This window comes from Hemibagrus wyckioides, linkage group LG15 (genome assembly GCF_019097595.1).
Source record: "Hemibagrus wyckioides isolate EC202008001 linkage group LG15, SWU_Hwy_1.0, whole genome shotgun sequence".
Taxonomy (NCBI): domain Eukaryota; kingdom Metazoa; phylum Chordata; class Actinopteri; order Siluriformes; family Bagridae; genus Hemibagrus; species Hemibagrus wyckioides.
This window is the reverse complement of record NC_080724.1, coordinates 13988603-14001009: the sequence shown is the minus strand read 5'-3', so window position 1 is coordinate 14001009 and position 12407 is coordinate 13988603. Positions and strand designations below refer to the sequence as shown.

The 12407-nt window shown below is 38.1% G+C and overlaps 1 protein-coding gene across 2 annotated transcripts in view; it reads left to right on the top strand.

Annotated features, from left to right (window-relative positions):
- Positions 1–12407, top strand: part of ephb2a (eph receptor B2a) — a 52886-nt gene that overhangs the window by 8978 nt on the left and 31501 nt on the right. The window contains exons 2-3 of one of the 2 annotated variants that reach the window (XM_058410763.1): positions 3770–3834; positions 4150–4834. In XM_058410763.1, coding sequence (XP_058266746.1) covers positions 3770–3834; positions 4150–4834 — 750 coding nt within the window. Of the gene's footprint in view, positions 1–3769; positions 3835–4126; positions 4835–12407 lie in introns of both variants that reach the window. The other variant, XM_058410764.1, reaches the window with a different exon arrangement.

Genomic DNA, 12407 nt, shown 5'->3' with positions numbered 1-12407 from the left:
TGAATTAATTATCTCCACATGAATTATTCAGCATGTTTCTAGTGCAATGTATGAGTCTTTTCATCAGCACCGCTTGGGAAAACAGACAAAGAGCCGACCTGATGATAATATCCTATAATGCTCCATGTAATATGTGAGCGAAAGATCTTAAAAGGTAAAGAAGAAATCCCGTCTGTACTCTAAAGAAGCCATGTTGCTGATAGTTAGGATTCTACCAGATGTGCAGTATAATGATATACAGTAGTTATACAAGATTTTGGATTTTAAAATGACGAAATGCGACAGGATTTCAGTCCGTTGTGCTACTTGTAGTCTTGCAGGTGAAATAACACCTTTTTTTTTTGTTTGTCTTCCATTACAGCTTTGGAAACTTGATTTACTCAGATCTAACAGTGTATCAGTCCAGAACAAATTGTCACTGTTTTGACTGATCTGTGTCTAAGACTCAGGAGGGACTCCACTTCCACAGTATTGATGTGCTTTTTCAGCTGCAGCTGAAACATTACCCTGGTTTTTGTCTATTTATGGAGCATTAATGACGTGTTGAGATTAGCTGTCATCACAGAGAAAACCCCATGACTCCAAGAGCTTCATTTAACCCCTTAAGGTCACAGAATATTGTTCGGTTATTGACTTTTAAGCATATTATTCAGGAACTATTTAGTGACTCCATTGAAACTAAAGGAAATGAGAGTTTGTGTTATGATGTTGTATATGCTGCAATTTACATTTACATGATGGACTTATCGAGACATTTCATTTTATACAACTGAGCAAGTGAGGGTTAAAGGCTTTGCCCAGGAGCCCAGCAGTGGCAGCTTGGTGGTCCTAGGATTTGAACTTGATTTATGTTTTAGTGTAACACCAGCAGTAAAATAAGAGCCAGAAACGCATAAAATGTATATACAGCAAGGATGTGGAACACACAACGACACAAACACTCGAAGCACAGACAACAGTTTGACATTATCACAGAAATCAGCTCTTATTTTTGACACAGATCAGGTATGCGTGATCAGTGCGACATGTGACATGCTGGGGCTGATGGGTAATGTAGTTCGCCCTCATTTTCAAAATATCCGTCCTAATGATATCTGGACGTTGAGTCATGTCAACTGGACGTGTTTTTAGTTAGATCGAAACGTTTCACAGCACATCGGAACAGCTTCTTCAGTCTGATGAGCAGTGAAACGTTTCGATCAGATGTGAGTAGCATCTCATCGATAAGATGCAAGCATCTACTCATCCGATCTAAGTAGAAACAAGTCCAGTTGACATGACTCAACGTCCAGATAACGGCAGCTGGATGACTGAGAATCTTCACAGACACTGTCCTGATGACTTGCGTATTAATTTTAAGAATTAACAAGTGATCACGTATCCAAATCCGTCCGAGATTTACATGGAAATAATGAAATGAGTGAACGGACCCAAAATGCTGTTTGATTGGTGTCTTTGATAATTTCGCCAGTGGGCTTCATCTCTACCTAAATTGAACGATGCTTAATTCATTTAGTCTGTCCAGCCCTCTGTACACTCTTCTCATACAGATCAGCTTCCAAAGTTTCAGCCTTCATGCTGATAGTGCTGTCAGTGCCATCAGGCTTGAAATCTCGTAGATCTTTTGTGGAACTACCTGAGCCGAGGCATATTTTTCTATTGCATTCTGCAAATCTGAATCCATTGTTTGCTGTCTCCTGGACATCTGTGCTGGATTTCTCATTAATATGACTGGTGAGTGAGAAAATAATTTTGTTTTCACGTTTTTAACAGCAATTTTTCACAGGAATAACAAAAATCCAGCACTGACTAAATATTAGCGCCAGAACTGCGCTAATTAACATCACAAATACTTCAGTATAAATGTATTCACTATGTTTCCCAGTTTTTCTTTAAGGTTTAAAATAGTGCACTGGAAATCAGCATAGACGTTATAGATCAGTGTACTTTCCCTGTCCTGAGACCAAATGATGAAATGTATAAACATACAAAATGTACGACGGAAATGTATATTCTGGCACACTGACCTAAAATCCTGTAAGGCATTTCCCCTGGGATTAATCTAATGTGGCGTACAGAGCGTGGCTCAGCCTGTGAGGATTATATGTTTTGGACCTGCGCGCTTGTTGCCCTACTTTTCATTAAAATATTGAGAGTGTGAGAGACAGAAAGAGAGAGAGAGAGAGAGAGAGAGAGAGGGAGATTGCAGGAATGCTTAGACAGATGGAGTGGGGGTTTCTGTCCTACGTAGAGAGAAATGCTTTCTCTCTCTCTCTCTCTCTCAACACACAGATATTTGCCATTTTTTTCTCTGACGATATTTAAAGCCATGGCATGATGGTGACATTCACAAAATTGTGGATTCCAGTTCAGCATTTATTATAGATGCGTTAAAACATAACAAATTAGAAGGGTTTAGCAGCTTGCATGATCTGCTTGCATTTTTAGACCTCTAATCACCCAGCAGAGGTGGATGGTGTGCCTGAGCAGAATTGCTCCGGTTGTCCCTGAGCTGCAGAAGCTGCTGAAATATAAATGAGCGCCTGTATTGAGCCAATGTTTGACTGCAATTCCAAGATTTTGTGTCACAGAGGTTTCTGGCTTCCATCTCAGGACGTCTTCCTTTTCCCCCAAGCCAAGGTCCAAATCAGAAATGCAGTCAGTGGTCAGTTTCTATAGCTGGAGCAAATTTCCTTTCATCCCTCATTGCAGAAGATAGTTACAAAAAAAAGTACACCAAAACTGCAGCCACATGGCCTAATTCATTTCATGGCCTAATTCATAGCCTCACATTACTGCCTAGTGCACTCCAGACACACAAATGTGTGTCTCAACAGAGTCTGGATGGTCAGTCTGTTCATCAAGAACTGCTGGCTGCATTCCTTCGTGTGCAGAATCTTTTGGGATACACGCTATATTTCTCGCCCATAATGTAGGGGCTGTCTTGTAAAATGCTCTCTTGTTTGACAGATTCACAGTAATTTAATATACTGTAATATACCGTATTTTTAGCACGCTCGTATAAATCACACTGTGAATGCATACAGCGGAGGGCAGATTTTTTTACCGACTCGGCAAATGTGCAGCAGTAGTTGGGCATAAACGAGCTGAATAATTGAAAATGTGACAGACTACAGGGCATTTCAGGACTTTATCCTGATGGTGGTAAAGAAGAAGGAAGTGTATATATATATATATATATACCACCCACATTTCTGAAAAGCTAGTCTGTACTCAGCAAGCTATTAAATATATACTAAATAAATAAGTATATCTGGTCTAAATACATTATATTATTACAAATATATATAGATATCTATATATATATTATTAAAAATAGCACATTTATCTTTGTTTGTTTCATGCATTATTACACTGTTAGCATCCCAAACAGTTATAAATGTTTACTATCAGGAAATAAAGTGACCCTTCCTCATGGCACAAGACACCTTTAATCTGATAATGACCCCATCTCGCATCTTTATATTAAGAGGAACAGATAAGCGAGGCACGCTAGCCTGACAAAACGAGCCATTGTTATTCCACACGGCACAATGTGAGTCACTGATTTGGCATGCAGGAACGCTATTTATTATGGGCCGCAATTATTGTCAAGAGGCTTGAGCAGAGTTAACAGCCTTATGAATGCTTGAATGCTATAGAGAAAAAAAATCTCATTACTGCAGCTGCATTGAAATTGGGAGTATATTATATTCATGAGTCTCTACATGGTTTTTTTTCTTCTCTCTCTTTTTTTTTTTTTTTTCAGATGTGCTGATGGACTCGATGACAGCAACGGCGGAGCTGGGCTGGACGATATACCCATCAGTAGGGGTGAGCACTGTTTAGCTGACCTACTCTGGTATGGCCATTTACCATATGTAAACGGAACGCTTCACTGCTTTACCTTATCTAAACTCAATGCCTGACTGCACAAATGCACAATGACTCGTGATGTTCAGCACCCACAGGGGCATTTGAATGAAATCCAAATGAAGCCTAATAAAATGTAATGAAACCTTTTTTATTTGTGTGTGTGTGTGTGTATGTATGTTTCGAAAATGAGATCAGTGGCTATGACACTGAGGATTTGTCAGAGATGTTTTCTTTCCCATTACTAATTCAGTCTTGCCTCCACTCTGGCTCCAGTGGGAGGAGGTGAGTGGCTATGATGAGAACATGAACACCATCCGCACCTACCAGGTGTGCAACGTCTTCGAAGCCAATCAAAACAATTGGGTGCGCACCAAGTACATCCGGCGGCGAGGGGCACAGCGCATCCATGTCGAGATCAAGTTCTCAGTGCGAGACTGCAGCAGCATCCCTAATGTCCCAGGATCGTGCAAGGAGACCTTCAACCTCTACTATTTCGAGTCTGACTCGGACATGGCCAGCAAAGTTCACCCTCCATGGATGGAGAACCCCTGGATCAAGGTGGACACCATCGCAGCCGACGAGAGCTTCTCGCAGGTGGACCTGGGTGGCCGGGTGATGAAGATCAACACAGAGGTGCGCAGCTTCGGCCCTGTGTCTCGCAACGGCTTCTACCTGGCCTTTCAGGACTACGGCGCCTGCATGTCGCTCATCGCCGTGCGGGTATTTTTCCGGAAGTGTCCCAGCGCTGTCCAGAACGGAGCTGTCTTCCCAGAGACTTTGTCAGGAGCCGAGAGCACTTCATTGGTGGCGGCGAGAGGGACCTGCATAACCAACGGAGAGGAAGTTGACGTGCCAATTAAACTGTACTGCAACGGAGACGGAGAGTGGATGGTTCCTATCGGGCGCTGCATGTGCAAAGCCGGACACGAGGCAGCCGAGAACGGCACCATCTGCAGAGGTGAGCTTCTCTAAAGTTTTCATTTTAATGAAATCTGTTTGATGTGATTGGGCGTAGCTTTTGGGTAGTTGGGGATTTCAAGCTCTTTCAAGTAGAAAAAGCTACTCACAGATGAAGATTTCATAAGGTGACTTTGTGTGCTCCAGCACGCAGAATAATCTGACAGATGCTAGTGGCACGTTGATACACATTCAAAGAATATTAGAATGCATCCCAAACCACATTAATAAAATCTTCAACTTTTCAGTATGAATATGAAAAGCTTGTTGTGTGGCATCAGAGCACAACAATTATTTTTAATTTATTAAATTTAATTTTTTTTTGTTTATTCTTTTTAACATTTATTTATTTATTTACTTATTTATTTAGATTTTTTTTCCACAAAGGTTAGAGCTAAAAATTATGTCTATTTTAATAGACTAAAAGAACATTTCTGACTTTTGGAGTAATAATCATTGCCCTAAAAATGGCTTGAAAATTCCACATAAGATTTGAAATGTCTATAAATAAGTCATTTCTATCAAAACTTGACATATTATAATGTCTTTCCTGTATTAAATATATTAATTATTATTTAATTAATGATTAATTATTATTAATTATTATTATTAATTATAAAGTAAAGCTGTATAGTCAGTACTAAAAAATGAGGTGTGATGTCTGAGAGACACATAAAGAGTTAAATCCGGACGTTATACTCCATACTGTTTTAACATAGTTCTGACCTGATCTCAGTATTTTCTATCATTATTAGTGGCAATCTGGGAAAATCCATCAGAAATGACTGCACCTGAAACATCAAAATTGTGTACAAATGTTTTTAGTTGCAGTACTCCAATCTAGTCTTGTTTAATCATTCTGCCAAGACCTTGTTAAGTAAATACTTATTATAGGTTATTTGTATAAAGCCCGTCGGTACAAAGATTGCTAGTTTGCTTGCTATGTATGCCTTCCTCACAAAAGTGACTGTCGTGATTTGATCTATTGTATTTATTAAACCAAAGGCAAATGTTATCAACAGTAGCTGCTTTTAGACTGTCAGTGCTTGGTGTATTTTAGTGAAATTTTGTCCTCCAATTTGTTCTTGGTCATTTCTTAACTCCATCACTTGACATCTACCAACCATGTAAAGTATTGCTAGTACGTGAAGCCAATCTTTTCAAACTGCTTGCCATGCAGAGTAACACGCTTAGAAAGAAAGCACTATCTGCCCTTTATTTAAACACTTGGGCTCATAAACAGCTGCGACACAAGAGAAAGAGATAGAAAGAGAGAGAGATTGTGATTTTCCTCCCACCCATAGAGCTAGTTTTGCTGTCTTGGCTGCTGGCCACAGATAGTTGGGGCATGAACTCGTAACCTCTGGGTAACAGGGCAAGCACTTTTCCGTTACACCATTTAGGAGCCGGAATGAAAGCTTCACATTTAATAAAATACTGTAACTTTGCTTGTTATTTGTCATAAAGACTTTTGAAGAATTTTTACAACAGAAGAATATTTCAGTTCAGGAGAAAAATTCAGAACTTTTGAATTTTCCGAAATATATTTAATAGAATGTCAATGTTTCTTCTTCTTCTTATTATTATTATTATTTGCACTTTTAAATGTCAAAGCGGAAAAAAACAGTGGTTTTATTCCTTGGCACATGAAGTCCATCTCTTATTTGGCCGCACACACCAACCGTCAGAAAAGTCTCCAGGCTCAAAAGAGGTTTGTGTATTTAAGCATTAAAATGTTTATAGGGTTAATAACTGAGATGTAGTGGGGAATAAAAAGAAAATACAAATTGAAATGATCTCAATATCAATGAAACCAAAACGGCAAATAAATCATCCGTTGCTGAGAAATGAACAGAACAAAAAGACTCATGCACAGGCGGTGTACTGAAGGGATTTAGCATGCAGCAATTTATTTTTATAAAAATAAAATCATTTAATATTGTGTACGTCAGAGCGGTCACCGTGTTCTCAATGCAGAACGATACAAACACGCCTCCAAGAGCATCATAGGACAAGGTTATAATCTCACTGCATGCATGAATATTCCCCATTCTACACACACAAAAAAATGGAACAACGATGAACAGAAATCCTTCGCTCCATGGCTAATCCTTCAGTGAGTGGTAACGCTATCCTATAGAAGGATTTAGGGAGAAGGTGTTTTCCTCTCGCTCGCTCAGCTCTCAGCAGATAGGATTACACTCACAGAGACAGAAGAGTTGAAATGAGGAAATGATTTTGGCAGAGTTCTCCTGGGCACTGTTGACAGATTATAAATTACTAACGTCCCTCCATCTGGAGCAGTGATGGATGGAGATCGGCAATATCCTCGGCGAGCATGCGGCAGATTGTCTCTTTTATTTCCCCTGGTGTTAATCCCCTCGCCTGCACCACTTTAATGACACTACTAATTGACTAATTTGGAGTGTGGAGAGGGAGCAGTGTGCATGCTTAGGCACGGATCTCCCTGGTGAATCCATTCAAATATAAAGCACAACTAATATATCCCCATGTGGTGGTTAACCAAGAAGTGTGTGCAAAAAAAACCCAAAACTGTATTTTGTGTTCTTCTCTGAGTTACTCTCATTACCAGAGGTGACTCTTGTTTGTAAGCTTGTGGTTAAGCCTAATTTGAAGCAAACTGCATACAAGGATAGTATTACCTTCCAAAATCAGCAGGAAGTTATTATATGGTATGGAAATAATATTACAGTTATTAATAACTTGACAAAACTGATATTCATGAGCTGTCATATAATTGACATTCATCTTTCATGCTTGCAATAACAAACTCTGTATTGAATTGCAAATACAACAAAAATATTAAATGAATTAGGACCAACAGCTTCGCAAGGAAATTAAACAGGATGAGCGGCCCACTCATTCAGAACGCCACCGCATTTATGCATCATCATCATCATCATCACACCTAATAGCGAAAAATAACAGCGATTTTTAAGCCAGGACTTGCCTGTTTTAATGCACTCGCAGTGTGAGGAGATACGAACAGATATTCACACTCTTCCTCGCTTAAAACGAGAAGTGAACGAGCCAAGAAGCAAAGGATATTTAGCTTCACCTCAAAGAGTTTCACTTAATGTGGCAACTGTTTTACTTAATGTTCCTCATTTCTTGCTGACTGATTATAAACGGGCTGAATTTTGAGCAATGAACACTGAAACTTTGAAAGAACTGAAATACCCCTTGAGTGAAACTCCTACAGAAGAAAATCCATTTCGCTCCAGCGCCACACTCCAACACGTGTTTGATAACTACAAAGTATACCTTGAAGTATGGCTTTGTGCTTGCATGAATGAACTCGGCTTTAACTAGATGGATTGCAGCCAAAAGCGATGCCTGCAGAAAGAACTTGTGTATGTATGCAAACATTATGAGCACAATTATATATTGTTACAGCTTCAAATCAATAGCTCATTTCCACAGAGTCATAATGCGTTTATTTCGATATGATGTGTAAGACTGCTATATCTTCCCCACTGGGGCTCTTTGTACAGCTGAGATTTTCTCAGAAGAAATATTGCATGAAGTACATATAAAGTGTGGAGTTTTAGTTATTCAGCTGGATTGTCCTGCACGTCTGTCTTTTTGGAATTGTGGCAACAAACTTATACAGTACATCCCCCTGCAGTGTTTAACTGAGAAAAAATAAAAAGGATTGAGGATCTGTATTTTGTGTGCTGCTGTGAGTTACTCTCTTTACTCTCATGACAACATTTATTTCACTGTTTTTAAAGCTTTTTGCCAAGACTTTCTATAGCAAGGTACAGAATCTGAATTTTTAGTTATTCAACTGGATTGTGATGCTCTTTTGGAATTAAAGATGTTTTGTTACATGTGGAAAAGAAATAAAAGGACATGAATGCAGCTTAATTAATAGTAAATATTGTACTTGCATTATCTGGATAGTTTGTTCTCAGTGATCATAGATTTCTCTCCATGAGACAATGGATCCACTCTCAATGGGAATGTATCCAGCTGTCCGTGGTAAGATTATTAGCATACATATTTTCCATGTCTGAATTTGTTGCTGTGAATTTTCCATTTCAACTTAATGCATATAGATGCATATTGGGTAATATATCCACATTTCCCTGACTACCGGAAACTATCTTTTATGCCCTCCTAAACAAGAAAGTGGTTTTGGTAGTTATGCAACAGAGCTGCTTGTTGGTGACATGCAGCTCCGGCAGTTATAGTTATTTGCCCTTTTATTGCTGTTTTTTCTGGTAGGCGTGAAGGTTATGGAAAGGAGTAGTACCCTTCGCTTGCACTGACATAACCTTGAAAAATCCTGCAGCCACACTAGCAGAAATTAGCATTATTGTGTCAGCAGTATTCAGATGCTACATATACAGCAAATTATAAGTTTTTAGCTTTTAATGTTGAATAATAATGTCCTATTTATATAGGTTATTTATAAATTCAACATGATTTCCAGAACAGAGAAAATATGCATTCTACACACTCAATATAATACACAGAACCATGACGACACTTTAGACCCAAAAATAAAGATGGATTTAAGACCCATGTTTGCTGATTTATTTCGCTGAACAATGGCAACTTCAGCAGGGGGAATTTTTTTAATGTTGGGGACGGGACACCTCACATTTGACTGGACAAAAAAATTTAAATGCAAAATGATATCATCAAAATTGATTATCCTTATTGGTGGGAGAAAGAGAGACTGTACATTTTCTTCTAAATGCAAATTATGACACTGTTTCGAAGAATACTTTCTTATAGATAACCTTAGGGCTAACGTTCATACCCAAAGCCATGAAACTTTTTGACTTTCAAAGGCAGAGACATTAAAATCCAATGTACAAGTCGTTTGATATATTTGGATAAATGGGACTCGTCAGAAAAGAGTTGAGAATAAATGCATGTAATTTATATCATGTTTTATTTCCAATTGCTTTTAAAAAATTAAATTGACGTACCAGTTAAAGAAAAAACAAAATAGTCACACATCAGTAGTTCACATAAGATGTAAACAATCCGAGTCAGTAATTCCTAACAGGCAAACTAAATAAAGCTTGTGTGACCACAATGCCATTATGTTAAAGCCGACATAGTGAACATTCAGTAATAAAGAAAGCATTTGGGATTCATTCCAACAGAATTATCCTGTGAGAAGGCAGATTTTTATGTGATTAGGTGTGTGAATAGGTTTTTATTGTATGTGACAAGGTATAATTGAGCTGAATTTCAGCGACAAGAAAATATTACCGTGAAAGAATCAATAAAAAAAGAACTGAAGCATTAACGTTTGTGATTAAATTCTTACCCTGCCTTGTGCTTTTCCTTCAATAAAAACACAGTGTAGCGCCGCTGCTAGTATTCACACTGTCTGTGGCAGTCTATAATTAAAGGTTAATAACATTAAAGTCATATTCAAATCCATTTAAATCTGAATGCTATTCTTAAAGGAGTTTGACAGCCTTAATAACTGCACTACAACAGTAACTGTTGATGCTAGCTCATCTGCCTAAATAGTGAGCCAGCCTAGCATGCTACGGTAATCTCCAGACGTACGCAAAGTCTTGAGAAGTTACTGCACAAAAGCCAGACGTAACTTAATGTATAGCTTGTGAAGAAGCTTAAGGAGAAGAGAATGATTATGAGATACAAACAACCTAGCTAGCTAAAATAACCTGACTGGAAGTCTTACAAAGAATATCTGAAGAAGACCAAGAATAGATTCTGTGGAGTGACTTCTTGTCCAGGAAGTATATACTATTTCAGTGTGTTACTGTACTTCATATAATCATTTGAAGCAGCATATTTCTGCCAATCCAGGATGGAAATTTAAGTCTTGTCTTATATCTTTCATGTACAATGTTCAAATCATATGAATTCCTAATAGTACCGGAGAGTAAAACACATCCTTCATGATTTTAAATGGTCATACTGTAAGTCTCTGATGACCCTGTGACTTTCCTGTCACATGCCCCAGAAATGTCATGGCACAAAAGTGATTATAAGCTATGACAGAATAGAGGGACATTAAAGGAGCCAATCAGACAGACATCCTAATGTAACTAATCTCAGCATGCAGTCACTATACTAAGAAATCTCCAGTACGTTTTTCTGCTTCTGGTTGCCATAGTAATGTTTCTCAGTAGGTAGCGTATCTAGCCTCACACTTGACAACAAATCAGATTTCTTGCTGCTAAAATGAAACATTCAGGAAGCAGATTTGGCATTTGTATGTACAATTCACCAGTGAACATATGCATCATATCATAGGAAAGGAAGGAACAGCATTGCTGTTTACTACAGATCACATGCCCTCTACTGCCTGCGCTCTCATTGGTAATCATTCCTCTTTTCTCAACGTCTCTAGACACGCCCACATCTGGTCACGAATAGTCGCTGTCGCTCGTATCTGCAGAAATCACCAGCTCACACTAAAAACATAGTCGCTGTATGTATGAAAGTAAGTTTAGTCCTTTATATGAGTAGAAAATAGAGTTAATTCTTTCTCTTTGGAGATAAATGGATAGATCTAATCAGCGCAGCTGCATTATTCATATTTTGAAATCAATTTTCATTTTAATGATATCAGAGCTCTGTGTACAGGCCAGTACCCAATACTGATCCAGTGCTAGTCCAGTCTTCTAAAAACAGGCCTGGAGGTTGAGTGGATACTCTAAATTCATCCTAGCACATGTAAAAAAAAAATCTGGAATATAGTCAAATATATGACAAGGATTTCCTACTACATGATTTTGGTTGCAATAAATCCAGTATAACATTATTAAACCTATTTCTAATCATTATCAGCTATTGACTACTTGCTAAGATGTGATTTTTTTAGTGTAGCTGTAAATATGTGTGAATCTGTGTGTGTGTGTGTGTTCCTGCCTCACACTCAGCTTTCCTCGGATTGGTTCCGAGGAACGAAGCTTGACCAGGATAAAATGTTTCCTGAAAATGAATGAATGAATGAATGAATGAATGAATGAAAGTTAACAAGTTGTTGTCAGTTATCATATCACACACTTCCAGAATAAAATACACAGGGTTAGTGATGTCAAATCTGATCTAAAAATAAATTCAATGTGACTAGATAGGCCGATACTAGTTGCGAGATACAGCTTAAACTGTTCAAGAACCGAAGTAAGCTTCTGAAAAAAAAAGGGGGATGTGAGTCTCATTTAATTTACGGATTAATGAGGATTTGTTGGTTGTGTCTTGGTATGTTTTTTTTTTAATGTACAAACCCAGCTTTTGATCCGTGTTTGTGTTTATTAATCTTCTGCAATGGATTACATTCTATTCTTTGTAGCTCTACAGAATAATAGGGATTAAAAAAAAAAGAAAGCAGGGGATGAAAGTGGAATGAAGGGATAAACTAATGAAATAGGTATATTTCATTTCACTGGTATTTGATTTGGTTGATTGGATTTGCTTTTTCCTTCTACTCCTAATTCTGTTGTGCTTGATAAGGAGTCATAATAAGTGTAACTTTTTATATACTTTTTTTCCGAATACACTTGACCTTGGTGTCCTGACAATTAATGATACTTTATGATGCAAGTGACATT